Consider the following 19,937-nt stretch of genomic DNA (forward strand, 5'->3'; position numbering starts at 1 on the left):
TGGCAGGTTTTTGCCGGGGGCGGGAAAAACCATGGAAAAAACCACGGTTTTTACCGCCCGGCAAAAATAGGTTTTTGCCAGTTTTTGCCAAAGTGGCAAAAATAGATTTTGTGTTAACAACTTACAGACAGTTTTTTTCCTTTTTATATAAAAGTAAAAAGCATGAAAAGATTTTGATAAAATTTTAATTTAATTATTTCTTTAGTTTAAAAAAAAATTAAGGTTTAACTGACTTTTAAAGTTATGGAGCATTTTTACTTTTAAATTTTTAAACATTAACATAAAATTTCAGTTTGTAACATCTAAGACAAATAATTAAGTGTGCAGAAATCTTTAGTTACTGTACTGCATGTAAATGCATTATTTCTTTAGTGAGGAAAAGTTAATATTTTTCTATATTCAAGTAAATATTCTCTTATTAATTAAATAGCTTAAAAATCTTAGTGGGATGAAAAAAAAGTGATTAATTAAATAGATATATATATAATTAGAATTCAATCTTTTTATTAATTTACTAAGCTTAAGTAAACATTCTTTGTTTTAGCATTGAAGGAATTGGCTCATTCTGAAAAAAATTGTTTTAGCAAACATTTAAAATCTTAAGTTTTGCAATCCCAACACTTGTTTTTAATTTATTATTTTTCACCTTATAAATTAGAAGTAACATGGAGAGACATAATTAAAATATTAAAGTGCATTATTTATATTATATTGTCACTATTTCTTAAATAACAATATAATGCTACTTTATTTGCAATTAGGTTTTTGCCGTTTTTGCCGGGTTTTTTCCATTTTTGCCATGGTTTTTTCCACTGTCCCGGCAAAAATACCTTTTTGCCGGCAAAAAACCCAACCCTGTCAAAACTTGAGAGAAGAAAGAGGCGGTATAGAGCTCTGTACAATTAGCTTTTACTATACCACCTAGATTTCTTCTCCTCTTAATTTTCAATTTAAATTTTATTGAGTTTTTTTTTTTTCTTTTTCTTTGAGAATTGTTCCTTTAATCTTGAAATAACTTGTGAATCTTAACGCTTTGGAATCCTTTCGATATGAATTTGTTTAGGTGCTGGAACACTTGACGAATCCCGGTGATGATACCCGTTTGGAAGAGAGACAGCAGGCCCTGATGGAACTGTTACAAGCAGGTGGTCTTGCTCAAGTCAACGAAGACAGGGTTTTGGTTCTGGCCGAGAAGGCTAAATTGTGAGTCCTCTTATAGGTTGAAATTCATTTTATTTTGGGTTTTATTGATAACGTGTAAAATGTATAACTCTTGGTAGCAGAAACAGCGCAATGATGCGATTTGCATGGCAGATTTTTGAGATAAGTCTGCAGAGCTAGTAACAAGGCCAATAAGATGCTTGGGTTTATTAATTGATCTATTTCAAACAAATCTAAAGAAGTTCTTCTGCCCTTATATAGAAGTTTGGTAAGACCCCATTTGGAGTGTGCTGTTCAGTTTTGGTCTCCTTATCTCAAGAAAGACATTAATGTATTGGAAAGGGTTCAAAGGCGGGCTACAAGGCTAATAAGTGGACTTTCCCACTTAGATTATGATTCCAGGCTTAGAAGGCTGAAAATGTACAGTCTCGAGCAAAGAAGAGACCGAGGGGACATGGTTCAGCTGTTTAAATTTATTAAAACGAAAGATGTTACGGGGCTAAAGTTTAGCACTGAAGGCAGGACGAGGGGTCATTGTTTTAAGCTATTTAAATCTCAGGCTCTAACATGGGTGTTAGGAAAAATGATTATTTTAGCAGGGTAGTGGAACCTCGGAACAGCTTACCGGAAGAGGTGATAATGAGCAAGGGAGTAGATATAGTTTTAAAGAGGGCCATTGATCTTCACTGGGGATTGTAAATGGACTAGGAACCAGTCTAGCTGGGCCCAGAGCCTGTTGCTGGTCGTCACTTTTGTATTTGTATTTGTATAGTTGTGAGCAAAAAAAAAAAAACTTTTTAAAGAAAATAATTTTAAGTTTCAGGTAGTGAAGGTTTGTACTGTATTTTCTGAGATGTAGTCCATAGGACTTGTTTTAGTGTTGTATTCTTCAGCATTTTTTGATGCCGATTCGGGGTTTACAATTGTTCTGATGTTGATTTATCTTACAGACTATTTTTTAAATTAGATTACAGACTGCTGGAAAATTTTTTTGTTTCTGGGGTATAGCTTTAAGAATCTGGGAACATCAACTTATTTTGATAAGTATTGGATTGAGATAACTCAAGATCTCGAGTTACAAAATTTGTTTCATAAAACGTTTTGAGTTACAAAGAGCACCTTTTTAATGCTAGAAAGTTTTGAGTCAGTGCTTGCAGTAACGCAGGGCTATATTTTGTTTTCTTTTTTTTAAATCCTAAATCTCTTTCTCAGATTCTAACTGGCAGTACTATCTGGTGTACAAATAAATTTAAAAGGATTTTAAAGAGATGGGCATCACAAGTATCAAATCGATTCGGACAATTTTGCAACTAACTTCATTCTATAACCTCATCGTTAGGCTTTCATTGTCAGTACAGTACAACCTCGATATCTCAAATCTCTCGGGGCGGGGAAAAATTTCGAGATATCGAAGTTTTTAAAAAATTACACTACTAACTCTCACATTTACACACACGTACGCTTGCAATGTACTATGGGACCACTTCGAATTACGATCAATAGTCAGGGCCCAATACAGGCTGATTTTGCTACCGTTTTTCGGTACCTTCACAAAAATCTTATTTTGAAATCGGTACCTTCACAAAAATCAAGTAATAAAATCAGTAGCTTCACAAAAACATCGAAAATGTCACAAAAATTCGCATTTTAAAGCACAAAATTTGTTTCTATATTTAAAACAAAATTTACGCATAAAATAAAATTCTTAGCAGGTTTATATGAACAATCGCTTAAATAGCAATCTTTTTGTGGTATTTTGACTCATTTTTAGCTGTTTCACACCAAAGTGTATTGATGCAATATTATCGCAATCTTTCAACATCTGTTTTGGGAAACCGTTTTTCTCATCATTTCCTATATTGTACACAGTACATAGCCTATTAAGCTGAAATTACGATGGTATTTTTCGTACTTCTTAGATTTTTAGCTCCCCCCCCCCTCCCCAAAAACGAAATCTGTTAAAAATAACACTAGCTGACATTTACACTTTTCGAACTAAAATTTCACTTGTTCTACTTCTCTTTTACAAAAATTAGGATGCCTCTAAAATTTCACAAAATCAATGCTGATAAAAAAAAACTTTCACACAAAGAGAATGATGCAATACTTTCACAAAAATAGGTAGCGAGAAAAAAAATCCTGGATTGGCCCCTGAAAGTGGTCTTCAATATTTCACTAGATTTGAAATTTTCTAATTGTCGAAAGTGCATAGGATGAGATTTTGAAATGAACAACAATTTCAACTTGGTATTTTCACCTAAAAATTTAAAAATTCTAATTTTTTCTTTAACCAGTAACCTCGTATTCAAAAAGTTCTCAGCAGCCATTTTGTAGGAGTTAAAAAAGCTGAATGATGAAAATGAGGAACGCATTTTCCGTTTTCGCTTGAAAACTGACGGACGAAAAATCGAACCCTTTCCTCAAAGTGGACAACATGTTCGAGAGAAATGCACAAAGATTCTAAACTATGGGGAAAACACTGCACCCCCTTCATGCCAACACTCCCCTATTATCTTGCGCCAATCCCCTATTCACAAAATTTCCAAGAAAAGGGATGAAAAACGTTAAGCAATTGTCTCTGTAACTGGATTTACTACAGAAATCGCCGAAGAAAAACGACAATTGGAACTTGCTTCTGTGCAAAAAATTTCGACATATCAAGGATTTCGAAAAATAAATTTCGAGATAACAATGGAAAATACATGGGGGGGTTTTTATAGAAAATGCTGAGGAAAATTTTTGTTTCGAGACATCAAGGGTTTCGAGATATGGAGGTTCGAGATATCAAGGTTTGACTGCGTGTGATATTTCACTGAAGTCGAAACAATATAGTTTTTGTGTACTCTGCATATGTCGACTTTTGTGCCGATAAAACACAATTTGCGGTAAAGTTTACTTTTCTGCTTCCACTTGAAGAAAACTGCGTCTGAAGGCCATCAAATGCTGCAAGATGCTTACAGGGAACATGCTTCATCGATTTCCACACGTGAGTTTTGGCATAGACGTTTAGGAATTGGTGATTTTAATACCAATGACAAAAAGCACGACAGGGTTGGCCGGATTGGACCCAATTGGGTCGGACCCAATGGGTTTTTTTGAAAAAACCCATTTAAAAAAAACCCATTATTTAGCCCACTTTTGGGTTTTTTAAATTTTTTGGGAAGTTTCAAAAAAAATTAATTTAAATACTTTCACAATTTAAACTTCTTTTTCATTTCTTCTTCACCACAGACATTGGACATAAAAAATGAATTTTTTGAAATAGTATTTCTCAACTCTTAACAGCATTAAAAAAATGTTTCAAAGATTTTAAATAAATATATTTAACTTTTTTCTTTAACTGATAAATAAATGGACTCAAATTATTTTGACTAAGTCCTGTCACGTCTGATTTTCCCAATATTTGCAGATTGTACAGAGGATACTACTCTATCTAAAAGGCTTTCATGTGAATTATTTCCTGCAAACAAACACTTCGCAAATCTCGAATAAACGCCAGGTAAATTTTTTAGAAATTAACTGGTTTTTCAAACGGTCGGGCAGAAAACAGAACAGGATGTACAGTATTTTCATTATCTTACGAAAAAGTTTACTATTTCTTAGTTTGTACACAGAAATAGAAAAACTGGCAACATAAAATTCAAAGAAATATCTTGATTAAGCTGGAATTCAGTAAAAAGGGAGTAAAAACTACTTGAGGTTCTACAGTAGTTTTGCATAATAAAATAAAATACAGGAAAGTAAAATGCAAAAAAAAAGTAGTAGCAATTAAAAACGAACAATAGATTTTCTCACTCGAGAAGTAACTTTGCCTTAACTGTTGGTAATCATGAAAACTAAAAAATCTGAAACTTCACCATTCTTGGGTTTTGTCGTCTTTTATACTTTTCTTCAGAAAACGCTGAATTTTAGCTAGTTTTCCAGTTTTTTTACCCCAAGACAATTTTTGCGCTTTGTCCATATACTTACGCTACAATATGCTACAAGTACCCCACATTTTCCCTAAAAAAAGACAAAAAAAAAAACCCACATTTCTTTTAAAAAACCCAGCTTTAGTTGGGTTTTTTTGGGTTTTATTTAAAAAAACCCAAAAAACCCTGGGTCCATGGGCTTTTTTAAAAAAACCCGGGTTTTTGCCAACCCTGAAGCACGATGGACGACCACAAAAGTTTGTGGATGCCGAATTGGAGGCTGTAATGGACGAACTCGAGTACAAAACAACTTAACCGAAAAATGGCCACAAATGGCCAGAGGTGTTATGTACAGAATATCAAACGCCATTAGCGAAGATACCTGACATATTCTAATACTGTCTAACACTAAGCAGAGTGAATATTGCACATTACAAGGAAAGATACTTCTGCTATAAAAAGCTTTTATTTAAAAGTCTAAAATAGTTGGTAAGTTGAAGAAATTACAGTGTACGTTGCAAAACAGGGTGGATGAACATTTCACTTCATACCTGTAAGGTGAATATTCTAAATAACACACACTATTCGGACATGAGGAAAAAAGAGCACCATGTTAAAAGACAGCCACACACCAAATACCACACAAACCCTCTGTGATCTTACTTCTGATATCCCACAGAAAAAACACAGTTGATGCCCACTCATGGCGCCATCTACCGGACAGTGAGACAAACAATGAGAAAATTGATACGTATATATTTATGATGACAATAGAGGGTTGTTTAATATTTAGCAAGACCAATTATGTCTGAATATATTATACAACAAGAGGCACAACTGGGTAAGAGGCAACATGATAACTCTCGAACGCATGCCTGTCAAAACATGACTTGATACGCTGAAATGAAAAGTCCTGCTCCATCCGCCATATAGCCTGGACATTGCCCCTTCAGACTACTATTTGTTTTTGTCCATGACGCATGCTCTTGAGGATCAGCACTTCCTCTTTTTTAAAGAAGTCCAAAATTGGATTGATTCGTCCAGGGACTGATTTACAGCAGGGCATTCGGGGCCCGGGGCACCAAAGGAAAGGGGGCACCAAATTTCTGTCATAATTTTTTTTTGAGAATCAGTGTCTCTATCTGAAGGAAACAAAAAAATTTTGTCATTTGACAATTTTTTTTTATTAAATGAAAGCATATTAGCCAATTGTTGTGGAGAACGATCATTTTCGCTATTGAAGAGAATGAAGTGTCCTTTGGCGTACTCTCATTTCTGTTGGTAAATTATCTTTATTAGCTCTGTTATCAATAGAAGTAAGTTTGACCGAAAACTTGATTATGAGGACATTATAGATGAATTTACTGCAAGAAAAAAAAGGAGAAAATATATAAAGAATCATCGATGTGCAGAAAGCACATTATGATTTACCTTTACCATTCGTATCATAGTTTTTTCCATCTGCAACTGTGAAAAATTTTCTAACATGAAAACCATAAAATTATTTTAGACTTATATTAAATGATTTCTTTGCAAAACATCTTAATTATTAACTTTTTTTCATATGAAATCGATATTTTAAAGTTTTCTTTCTATCAAAATAATATCCAACACTTATCTTCATATTTTTTGTGGGGGGGGGGGGCTGGGGGCACTATATCTGTCAGTGCCCGGGGCACCCAGGTGTGTCAATCGGTTCCTTTTATTCGTCGATCGCATCAAAAGGCGCGTCTCCGAAAATTGCCAGAAAGATGGAAAAAGGTAGTGGTCAAGGATGGACAATGAATGCTTCGCAAAATGAACATAAAACCATTTTTTTCACAATAAAGCATCAAACTTGAATAAAAAAATTCCTTTAAAACTTATTTGTACACCAGATATAAAAACATTTTCATATGCAGTCAGTTTCGGTAGCTCTAAATCAATGAGAAATCTTATTAGTGTCACAAACTTAGTGTCACAAATACTTCATGCTGATGGTTTGTTCTTGCCATTTGCTAATACAACTCATGTTTGCTTTCAGTTATCGGGTTTGTGAACACTTGTACGAGAAACGACAACAGTACGATAAAATTCTTGAGTGCTACCTTCAAGATCCTTCTAGAAAAGTATGATTTTTCTCATAGTTCTTCCAAATTTTTAACAAATTGTGATTTGTCATGTGTATAAGATTTTTGATGATGAAAAAAAATTAAAGAACTTATTTAACCATTGTAAATGTTAAATTTCTTTTTTTTAGCTTTTAATTTTTATGTGGTTTCCTCATATTTTTGTCTTATGAGGTGATTTGTATTGCAGCTTCAATCTTTCTACTTCATTGAAAAAGTGTTGAACCACCCTAAACGTTCAGTCCAAGAGAAGAAATTGCTTGAAGAAAAGATTATCGCAAGTTTTGAGGTAACTTTTGTTACGTATTTATCTCTTTATAATACATTTTAATACTTCACTGTATTACGAGTGCAGTATGGGACCACCGTTAGGAATTCCAAAATCAAGAAGGCTGGATATCAAAAACTTTTTTAGCTTAAATTTTAAAAAATCTTAATTCTTTTTTTGAATTTTTACATTTTAAATGTTTGAAATTGTAGCATTTAATTATTTCTCGTTGAAAACATAGTACTTACAGATTGAGATGCTCTTCTTAAGTAACCTCACTCATATTTTTAATGTATTTCGGTTGTTAAATTTATTTATTCATTTAATTTTAGCAGAAACTGCCAAACAGCCACACCTCATTGTTGAAAAGTAAAATACACACAAGATCGTGCTTGATAAATTTTTCCATATCAGTCGAGCGACAATTTTGACGTAACAGTGTTATGTGTGATATTTAATAAATTGTTGTTGCTTTTATTATGTGATGGAGTCGACTTTATGTACCAAATTAGGAGGCTGTCTGATGCCTTCCTGACCTCCAGGGTTCGTACGGGTCATGGAAATCCTGGTAAGTCATGGAAATTTTTTTATCAAATTTCAGAACTGGAAAAGTCATGGAGAATCGAAATTTTCATTCAAAGTCATGGAAATTTATTTAAAGTCATGAAAAAATGTCCTGGGCAAAGAGAAAGTAACAGAAGCTTAAAGAGCATTAGAAATATTGAGTGATTTGACAGTAAAACTATTAAACTGGAAAATTGAACGATCCCAAAAACAAATCTGAATTTTGAAATCTCATTGCATCCACCTATGTAACAGCCTCAAGTCTTTTTTTGCAATGTGACTCTACTGCTTGGACATCACTCATTTTGAAGTTACCATTATTTTCAACATTTTTTATATTTTATATTCTGTAGTAGCATTGCACGTTCTTGATTTTTGCCACACGCACTCAAAAAACACAATATAATTGCATCCGTGTTCTTTCCTATCACTCGTAAAAACTTATCAGAAATAATTTATTAGAGAGTACCTCAATTCGTTGAAGGTTTTAGAAAGTAAATATCTTTAATCAGGCAATAAAATACAGAAACAGGAGAACTCTAATACTCTAAAACATAGCTTGCAAAACTAATCCATGCGATCCTGTTGCTACGTTCAACGTCAAGAATCAAACACTGTGTTCTGAAATTTCTGAACCTATTAATTTATATGCATTTAAAAATGTGCAAATAAGTAAACAAGTAGTTATGAATCAGGAGTTCTATTCACTACTGAATTTTTAAAAGAAAATAAAATAGCTTGTTTAGAAATATGAATTTACTAAAGAATGTGGCTTTTAATTTAAAGAACCAAAATACTGTCAAGTTATGTGGATGATTAAATGCACTATTGACACTAAGAGGCAACTTTTAAGGCAGATTTATTGCAATTTAGTAATGACTCATACAACCTTTGTCCCATTCATTATCATTCTGCCTGTTTATAAAAAAATTATTAGGCATTTAAGCATTATTATTTTGTATTCACTATATTTTTGCTTTACTTAAATTTACAGGATGGAAACAAATAAGAATAGTTTAGTTTTTTAGGTGCACACTGATATTTTTTCAAGCACAAGTAAGTGCTTCAATGAGGTAGTGGCATTCACATGAAAGTTTTACTAATACTAGTTTCCACAGGGAGTGATTATGGCGCAAGTTGCACCATCAACATTTTGGGGGGGGGGGAGTTTTTAAATTTTTTAAATTTATTTATTTAAATTTATTTATTGATTTTTCTAATTTATTTATAGATTTATTTTTAGTTTATTTTTAATTTAAATTATTTATTTTATTTTATTTTATTTTATTCTCCTTTCTTATACTTCATTTGTTGATTTAGTTTAGGGGAATGTGTGTGTGTGCGTGTATATGTCATTCAAAGTCGGAACTTTTCTATTAAAAGAATAATTGAAAAATAAACAAATAAATAAATAAATAATATTTAAAACAGATAAAATAAAAAAGAGAGCTAAAAAATAAAAAAAGGGAAAGAGAGTTGAGAAAGCTTTGGGGGGGGGGGGGGGGGGAATTTGCGCCATTGTACTTGGAGAAGATGGGCACCCCTGTTCCAAATATTGGCAAGTTTGATATTAAATAGTACTATTCTGGTCCTGTAACAAGGTCATGAAAAATTTTATGGAGTCATGAAAAAGTCTTGGAAAAGTCATGGAATTTTTTCATCCGAATAGAGTATGAACCCTGGACCTCTTCGAGTTTATTTTTACGTTTCTTCCATACCACGTGTCATGCATTATATTCGTGTTTGGTGCAGTAATATTAGCATCCACTTTCTATTTACTTTACCACTTTTTATTTTCTCATTGGTATACAACACAAAGCATATGGATAAAATATACAAAGCTATTTTCCAGTATACATGTGATTTATTCGTTGCATCGATTGGCTCATCATATAATGCAGCATAACAAAAAACAGCGACTGCCGATCACATGCGGATACCAATTGCCTCCGGCCTTCTTTTTTCTTCAGCATACAAAACAACGCTTTCATTGAGATCATAAGAAAAAAAATAGGAAATTCGACGCAATTTTTGAAAAATGTTCCAAATGTTGCTGAATAAAATAATATCTACTGTTGTTACTTCCTTTTACAAAAAAGGGAGTATTGTATTCACAAAAAAAATTTCATTTTTCTCACCCCCGTATGAATATTGAGTTTTTTTTCCGTCCCGACCAAACGTGGATATACGCCTAGGAACCTACAGACATCCGAAATATCCATTTTGACGACCCCCCGAGTTAATTACAACGAATTTTCTCGTGACGTCTGTATGTATGTGTGTATGTATCTCGCATAACTCAAAAACGGTATGTCTTAGAAACTTGAAATTAGAATCCTAGTGGGGCCTAGTTGTGCACCTTCCCTTTTGGTTGCATTCGGATGTTCCTAAGGGGGGTCTCTTGCTCCTTTTTTGGGGGGAAATCATTGTTAATTTCGATGTAAACTCAAGTGGTGTTATAATTTGTCGGAGACTTGGCGATAGATCGCCAAGTCTCTGACAAATTTTTGGTCGCCAAGTTTCTCTTCTGGTCGCCAAGTTTTGTCGCCAACTTGGCGACAAATTTGGTGATTTTTTTTAATTTTTTTAAATTTGGTTTAAATTTGGCCACTGTTGGTGATATTTAGAGAGTAAACAATTGAATCACATTAAAATTGCCAAAAATGGGGAAATGACATTAAATTGGAGTAAAATGAAGTCATGTGATGTACACATGCGCTCGTTTGAGTCAGGATCTAAAATTCCGAAATCCACAAAGGTAGCAGTACCGATCGTTCTGGATCAGGGGTCCCACACTGCACATGATCCATTTTCTATTACAATTAACTACTGCTTGCATTGGTGCAAAATTCCCCTAACGAATGTTACCATTTTTCTCCCCCAGCAACTGGTTGATATCGATAACAAACAAATTTCTCAAATTCTGCTGGAATTCTTCCCACATCAGTTGCTGCACGTTGTTAAGTTATTAAAGGTTAGTACTGATTGGTTTTAAATTTCCTTTTAATTTTTTAGGCTTAATTCATTACCAATTATTATCCGTGTGTGTTCCTTTATTTTCTCTTTATGTGACTATATTATTTTTAACGATATTTTTTCTTAACCTTTCAGGATGCTCCTCAGATTTTGTATCAGTTTCTCCAAGGATTATTTAGCAATAAGTAAATATGTTTCACTTCTTATTTGCAAAGAAATATATTAAACCTGTACTAAATCTTTATTTTGCAATATAGTCTAATCAAAATCACACTGGGAGTTTTGATGTGTAGATAGTGATGTAAAATACCTGGGTATTTATTTTTAGGGGTAAATACCCAGGGTATATGCCTGGGTAAATACCCAAATGGGTATTCACCCGGGTATTTATTTCAAAAATTTATATTCAACTAAAATACTTTTCTGTCTGTATTCCACTATGTATGTATATAACCAACCATATACAAAACAATAAATTTTTGCCCAAAAATTGTATTTTGATTACATGTTTAAAGAATTATTGTGTGAAACAACTTATCAATCTAATACAGTAAAAGACCATTATAACGCCGACCTGTATAACGCAATTCTCTATAAACCGCACTACTTTTCAGAGGAAAGCAATAGGTTTTTGAAGTTTAAAAAATCTCTGTTTTGCTTTGCAAACATAAAAACGGTTAGGCAAATCAAATTTTGAAATAGTTTTTCATCTTCCCATCTTAATTCAAAGCTTTCAAATTGAAAATGAGTATTCATAGTAAACAGAAAATACCAGATGGCTCTTGAAAATGCAGCTGTTATGCAAACCATGAAGCTAGCAGAAGAGCAGGATTTTGATTGTGAAATATATTTATTTGTGAATAACTAATAGTAATATTGGTTCATTGCAGATAAAACTCATTCTGAAGTGCTAATATATAGATATATTCTGAATGTTAGTTTCAAAATTTGTGAAATGATCTATATAACGCAAAAACCTGTATAATGCAAAAGCTCTGGTCCCAAGGTGTGCGTTATAACGGTCTTCTATTGTATGATCTTCACATTAAATGTGTTGGATATGCCTAATCAATGTGTCCCCGTCTTTCTTTCTCGTTTTTCACTTTTCAAAGCAAAATTTAAAGTTTTACCAGCACAAATACAGAGTGAGTGACAAACTAACGCTTCCTTAATACTAAATGCCTATCGCGTTCTCCCTTTTAACATAGAGCAAAATGATCCCAGTTGGCATAATTTCGGTCTTCTGGCTACCGCCAACTAGCGAAGGTCGAAAGCATTAGAAATTAAAAGCGGAGGAAAACAATTGGTTAACTTCTAAATTTAAATTTTAAAATTAACCAATTAGCAATTGGAATTGTTTGGATCCATCGTCATAGCAACACCATCCATGTATTGCCGTCAGGTTGTAGCGTTGTTTGTGTACCGGCAGAAGATCACTTTAAAGCAAATGTGATAGGCATTTAGTATTTAGAAGGCTTTGGACAAACTGATCACAACTCAAAGCCAAAACTAACTAGTAGTATTAGTTTACTAACTAGTAGTATTATTAACTTAAATCTCTTTGCTTTGTCTCATAAAAAATTGAATTATCCTGTCATCCTATTTACGTTTTAGAATAGTTCGTTCTAAATTCTGACAGTTTTTTTTGATAAGATTTCATTACGTCTTTAATTAAAAAATTATAATATATAAATTTTTATATTTTTAATATTTCATTTTACAGTTTATGTTTTAAAAAGAAAATCATCACCTTTTGATACCAAATATTTTTTTTTTTTTTTTGGCAAAAAATGCAATTACTAGGAGATTTACTCTGAGGGGAAGTACCCAAAAAATATTTACCTTCCCACCCTACATCACTAATTGCGTGTATTAAAAATAGCTGGAATAAATTTTCATCATGAAGTACCGGGAAGCAAATGCAAATGAGCAAGACAACAGAAAACAATATTTAGATTTTTTTGCTTATTAATGTGAAAACTTTTTATATTTGCCATGTTATCACTCAAACAGCAATAAAATAAATAAATAAATAACATCATAGTCTTAATAACTGATTCTTCTCAATTCTTCTTCCAAACTCTCAACTTCTCAGTTTATTCTTCCAAACATCCCTCATCCTTCCTTTTTTTTTTTTTTTTTCATTTTGGATATGACTAACCTAGATTGTGATTTTGAAATCCTAAAGTTCGTCATTGAATTGCTTATGCTTCTCCAATTATGACATTGAAAAGAAAGATTCTTTGGTTCACGATATGTTTCTTTCATAATTTCATCAAGTCTTTCAATAAAAAATATTATAAACTGTGTAATACATATGTATGTATCAGTTTAACCAATTATTTCATATTTTGATTTAAAAAAAAAAAAAAAAAAAAAATCCGACTCGCTTTTTGCATTTTTTTGTAAAATACCCAGTTTTTGGGTATTTACCCAGGCCTTGGGTAAATACCAGGGTTGGCCGAATTGGACCCAATTGGGTTGGACCCAATGGGTTTTTTTGAAAAAACCCATTCAAAAAAACCCATTATTTAGCCCACTTTTGGGTTTTTTAAAATTTTATGAAAATTTTTAAAAAAATTAATTAATTTAATTACTTTCACAATTTAAACTTCTTTTTTATTTGTTCTTCACCACAGATAATGAACATGAAAAATGGATTTTGAGCTTTAATAGTATTTCTTAACTCTTAACGGCATTAAAAATATACTTCAAAGATTTTAAATAAATGTATTTAACTTTTTCTTTAACTGGTCAATAAATAACTCAAATTATCTTGACCAAGTCCTGTCACGTCTGATTTTCTCAATATTTGTAGATTGTACAGAAGAAACTAATCTAGTTAAAAGGCTTTCATGTAAATTGGTTCTACAGTAGTTTTGCACAACGAAATGAAATACTATAAAGTAAAATGCAAAAAAAAAATGTAGTAATTAAAAAACGAACAATAGATTTTATCACTCGAGAAGTAACTTTGCCTTAACTGTTGGTAATAATGAAAATTAAAAAATCTGAAACTTAAACATTCTTGGGTTTTTTCGTCTTTTATACTTTTCTTCATAAAACTCTGAATTTTAACTAGGTTTCGAGCTTTTTACCCGAAGATAATCTTTGCACTTTGTCCATATACTTATGCTACAATATGCTACAAGTACCCCACGTTTTCCGTAAAAAAAGAAAAAAAAAACACATTTCTTTTAAAAAACCCAACTTTATTTGGGTTTTTTTGGGTTTTATTTAAAAAAAACCAAAAAACCCTGGGTCCATGGGCTTTTTTAAAAAAACCCGGGTTTTTGCCAACCCTGGTAAATACCCAAAAAATATTTACCTACCCACTGGGTATTTACCCGATCCACATCACTATGTGTAGATCAAAGACCTTGAGCTGAGATTTAGTAGTGAACTGTACATTTTACTTAGTCTGTAATTTATATAATGAACTGTACTGTAGTTAAAGCTGTAGGTTAATCGTCGCCAACGGGCGACCATTTCATCAAAAATGGCCTCCAAAAATCAAGTCTTTGTCACCAAAAGTGGCAACCCTGTGTTTCTTCATTTGTGAAAATTCATGTTGTATGTTATGTTATGACAACACGCTTCCAGTTCTGAGACGTTCGATGCATCAGTCGACTCCACCTAGCCAGTGAAATTCGAAGGAAACTCTCTTCAAGTTTTTTTTTTTTTTTTTGCTCTGAATATATATATCTATATATATATACAGTCGAACCTCCATATATTGAACTTCCACTTATCGAAATTTTCTCTAAATCGAAATCAAAGCAAATTTCTATGTTCATTATTTGGAAAAATTGTTTCTATATATCGAAAAGATCTCTATATGTCGAAAAAAATTTCGAGACATTAGTTGATGTTTTTTCCACTTTAGACTGTTTGTCTCATGAAAAATGAAGGTTAGGGGGGAAAGTTATGTTTACTAAAGGTTGCTAAGAAACTTATAAGAAATATAGGTTTCAGGGGTGTGTAGATATAGGTCGTTGTTCCGTTCTGGAGTTCGAATTCCCTCAAGTTTATTTCAAATCTTAGCTGCAACCAGTAACACTGTAAAATCAGTTTCAAGTTATCCTTTTTGTCTGTTGATTATCATTCCCAGTCTTTTCAGCTTCAGTAAAAATCGTTCAAGTTAAGTAGATTGATTTTTGACTTTTCTCCCGATTATATTGCCAAAATGAAAATCCCCTCATGTTGCGAATCAAGTTGAACTGCCGAAGAATAAAGATGTATGAAGGCACAAAAATGTAATTTCTGTTAATTTTTCAGTTATTAACTTTCGTTTAATCCGATGCTCGTATAAATTAGAAATTGGGTTTCATGCCCGAAAATTAGCTTTAATTTTAATGTTTTAGGAGATTTTTATGATAAAATAAGATCGTTTCTGTATATCGAAATTTCTATATATCGAATTTTTTTCCGGCAATTTGCTACTTCGATATATGGAGGTCCGACTGTATATCTATATATGCGCAGGGTGGTTATAATTAAAGTTCCACTTTCAAAATGCTGTAAAAATAAAACTACTGGTCAGAATGACCTCAAATTTCAACGGAATACTTTCGAAGAAGGGGGAAACGTATGACAAAAGAAAAATAAATAGTAGGAATTTTAGATGGCGCCGTAAGTGTCAGAATATGTAAATCAAAACACCTGTCATGTGCCCGACTCATTGAAGTTGTTATAAAAACACCAAATACACGTTTTCTTTCCTCATTTCGCATCTGAGAAGTTCACTATGACTGTCTCAATGAAAGAAATGGCCGTCACGATCACCTGATCTTAACCCGTGTGACTTCTGGATATGGGGCTATCTGAAGGCTGTTGTGTTCAGTGCTCCGATTGCAAACTTTGCTGAGCTGAAGGTATGCATTGCGCAACACATTCTAAACGTGACCCCGGAAACACTTTAATCAGTCGTGGAACATGCTGTTTCTCGATTTCAACTTGTTACAGAAAACGGCGTACATTACATTGAACATCTTTTGCGCCAGTCTCACGAAAATTAAAGACCTATTTGATTTTTACTGATGTTTTTTATGTGGTTTTCGGCCTCAGGACAATTAAAATCCGATTTTTCTCATCTGATGTGATATGACCTTTCTGTGTTGGATGGGCTTACTTAACTGACAGTATCACGCCCATACCCTTGTGCATGCTGAGTAGCACAGTGTTTTAATGTATAGTTTACACCTTAGGTATTATTTTATGATTTATTTGTCATTTGTAGTCGACAACTATTAAATTATGATGCTTACAGCGCCATCTATTGCTAAAAATTCCAACTATTTATTTTTCTTCTGCCATCAAGTTCCCCCCTTCTTCGATAATATTCCGTTGAAGTTTGAAGTCGTTCTGACCAGTGGTTTTATTTTTACAGCGTTTTGAGAGTGAAACTTTGATTATAATCACCCTGTATATTAAAAAATGGCTACTAAAAATCAAAAGTGGCTACCAATTTTCGTGACTCTGCTAGCCAGTGGCTACTAGTAAAAATTCCTAGTCTAGAGCTTTAACTGTAATGCCCTTTTGAAAATGAAAGATATTTATTCGTGGATGATATATATATATATATATATATATATATATATATATATATATTAAATTGCATAATTTGAGGTTTAACATTTGTTGAACTGAAAACTTATTCTAATGCACGAAAATTGATATTTATTCTGAATATTATTTTCTAAATTTGAAACGATCTATACCATGGCAAAAGCCGTAGTATTACAAAACCTCAAAGGTAGCGCGACAATAAGTATGATTGAATCTTCCATACGTACAATTAAAAGTCAAAACAAAAAAGATGTCCATAAAAGTTTAGAACTTAGTTTCAATATTGAAGCTTGCAGAGCAGTCTAGCAAAGTAAAAATTATGAAAATGGAAGCTACGCGCGCTCTTACATTGTGGATTAATAAAAAGATCAGGTAGAGGAGATGTAGTCACAAATTGAAACGTTTTAAATAAAAGGTGAAGCGTATTTAAAAATGTATTAGATAAGAATAACGATCCGATCTTGGAGCATAAATCATCACTAGCATCCTCATTTTTTAACTCATAAATATTGCTACTGTATCTACTGTACAGTACTATTTTGTGCATCATTTTAATTTTACTGCATGCAGTGCGTACCGTGTTTTTTTATTTTATGTCTTTCATTCCCATTGGTCATTCATTTTGTGCATCTTAAGTATTTCATGTTGAAGAACAGTTTATTTTTTTCATACAGTAAAAGTTCAGTTCTTTATGGAAGGAACTGTAGTGGTTAAGGAATGCTTTAGAGCAGTTTGAGGGGTGTTTATAAGTGCCTAAAAGTATTCGGTATGCTTTAAAAAATTTGTGTGCATATATTTTTCCACAGCGCGAAATTTCGACTTACGCTAGGAGTCTTGGAACACATCCCTCTCGTAAGTCGGGACTCGACTGTAACACCAAAACAGTGTAACACCAAAACCTGTATAACGCAAAACCTGTGGTCCCGAGGTGTGCGTTATAAGTTTTCTACTGTATTTCAAAACAAAAAAGGTGTATTTAAATGAATAACGGGGCTCCATCGTATCTTCCCAGAGACATCAACTCATCGAGCGTCAACAACAAAGATGCCCCCATGATCCATCCCGAGGTCATCGAAACCTACATCGAGCTGATGTGCCAAAACGATTTGAATCTCGTTCACAATTATCTGCGCTGTGCCGACGGCTACAGGCTCGAAGAAACTTTGGAGGTAACATGTCCGTATGTTCCGCATAATTATCCGTATGTTCTGGGTTTTTCTTTTCTTTTGTTGATCGCAGGGTTGGCCGATATACAGGGTCCATTATGAAAGTAATGAGCATAATGTTATTGTGACGCGATAATAGATGGCAGCACGGTAAAACTGGCTGAAAAATGTGGTGGGGGACATGCCCTTTCAATGCATCCGGTCGTCAGTTGAGTTCGAGCAGTGTGAGAGGAGATACGTGCCTCCGCTTGAAGTGTGTTTTCAACTTTTGGAACATGACACGATGGAGCGTTCGCTTAAACAACGCAAGTTTTGCGTGAGGCTTGGAAAAAATGCAACCGAAACATTCCAGATGTTGCAAGAAGCCTTCAAGGACGATTGCATTTCAAGTCACAAAGCCTTCATCATTACCAATTTCCTGGCCCGGAGCAACACCCCGGTGATCCCTCACCCCCTTACAGTCCCGACTTAGCTCCATGTGACTTCTTTTTGTTCCCGTGACTCAAGAGAAAGCTGAGAGGAAAACATTGGGAAACCGTGGAAAACATCCAACACCATGTTACAACGTTCCTGAGAGGAGTTTCAGGGTGCCTTTCAGGCGTGGCTAACACGTCTCCGCAAGTGTATTGATGCAGGAGGAATGTATTTTGAAGAATATTGAACATTTGTGCAAATTACGATCAATAAACAAATTTTGCCAGTAAATGCTCATTACTTTCATAATGGACCCTGTATATCAGTCGATATGTACTGGGTGTCCAGGTAGGAACTCCCAGATTTCAAGATTAAAAATCTCGAAAACAAAGTCAGATATTGGAATAAAATAAACGGTACGTTTATTGTGAAACTCATAAAAATTGTGTACGGAAAGATAGAAATTAGTAACAAAAATTGCCGACAGGGGGCGCTGCATGCTGTAATTGCTATAGAAAGCCCCATAAATAGTGCTGCGAAGGGGTTAGGCGCTTTAGCAGGAAATTTACCTCTCATAACATTTACGCTAGAAATTTTCGTCCAACCCCTTTGCGGCACTATTTATAGGGACTTCTATTGCAATTACAGCGTGCAGCGCCCCCTGTCGGCAATTTTTCTTACTAATTTTTAAGTTTCTGTACATGATTTTTATGGGTTTCACAATAAACATGCCGTTTGTTTTATTCCAATATCGACCTTAGTTTTTGAGATATTTAATTTTGAAATCAGGGAGTCCTTTCCTGGACACCCTGTATCATGATATATCACAATATATATCCAATATTTATTTTGAAAATAGCATGATATTTTGATAGTTTCGATATCTATTTTTTCAATTACGATATTTTCAATATAAAAAATATATTAATCATAGTAATGTTCAGTAAGTTACCGCCCTATAGCCAGGGCTAAGGCAGAAATAGTAATGTTGTTCATTTATTATTAAAAATAACTAAAAAGTTATGCACTCTATTTTTATGATGTATTAATACATCAATAATGTAACAAAGTAATTCAATATTCCTTTTTTACTTGTATTTTATATTCATTAAATTATTAGTAATGTAAACAATTTTAATTCATATTAAAAGTAACTCATTAAATATTAAACATTGCTCAGAAAAAAAGAAAATGTCTAATCAATGTGCACCGACTAATGCATATTATTCTTTCTGAATCATATACAACTGTAAAAGTAGCTAATAGAAGATGTTAAATGAACTCCATTAAAATGGATGGAAATGTAAAATGAAATATTGGGCATAAATAATGAAAGAAACCTTAATTTTACAGTGGGTGAACTTCCGCTTTCAGCGATGCTAAAGGGATGAAAGTCCATTCACAAAACCCAATATTTAGTGTCAATGAAGCCCATTCTAACTCTCCGCGGCTCTTTTCCAAAAAAATTTATGTTGCAGGCGAGTAATTTATGTCTGCATTAAAAAATTCATTACTCATGAAAAACTCGCGTTATTGCCATTTCACGTAAGTCGGATCGCATTGTAGCAAGTTCCGACTGTATTTTGATATTTTCTAAATTTATTTTTTCAGCTACAACATTTTCAATTAAAAAAAAGTACGTAAATCATATTAATATTGTTCATTTTTCTTAAAAATAACCAAAAAGTTATGTCCTATATTTTATGATGTATTTATACATCATTAATATAGCAAAGTAATTCAATATTCCTTTTTTACTTGTATTTTATATTCAAAAAATTATTAGTAATGTAATAATTTT

The 19,937-nt window shown here is 33.1% G+C and overlaps 1 protein-coding gene across 1 annotated transcript in view; it reads left to right on the forward strand.

Annotated features, from left to right (window-relative positions):
* The window catches only part of LOC129233049 (vacuolar protein sorting-associated protein 8 homolog), a gene marked incomplete at its 3' end in the record, with an annotated part of 119,948 nt that overhangs the window by 90,388 nt on the left and 9,623 nt on the right, over positions 1 to 19,937 (forward strand). The window contains 6 exon segments of the mRNA XM_054867131.1: positions 1,064 to 1,203; positions 7,096 to 7,180; positions 7,371 to 7,469; positions 10,897 to 10,986; positions 11,124 to 11,173; positions 17,569 to 17,725. Coding sequence (XP_054723106.1) covers positions 1,064 to 1,203; positions 7,096 to 7,180; positions 7,371 to 7,469; positions 10,897 to 10,986; positions 11,124 to 11,173; positions 17,569 to 17,725 — 621 coding nt within the window.

Source organism: Uloborus diversus, unplaced genomic scaffold (genome assembly GCF_026930045.1).
Source record: "Uloborus diversus isolate 005 unplaced genomic scaffold, Udiv.v.3.1 scaffold_15, whole genome shotgun sequence".
NCBI classification, from domain to species: Eukaryota; Metazoa; Arthropoda; class Arachnida; order Araneae; family Uloboridae; genus Uloborus; species Uloborus diversus.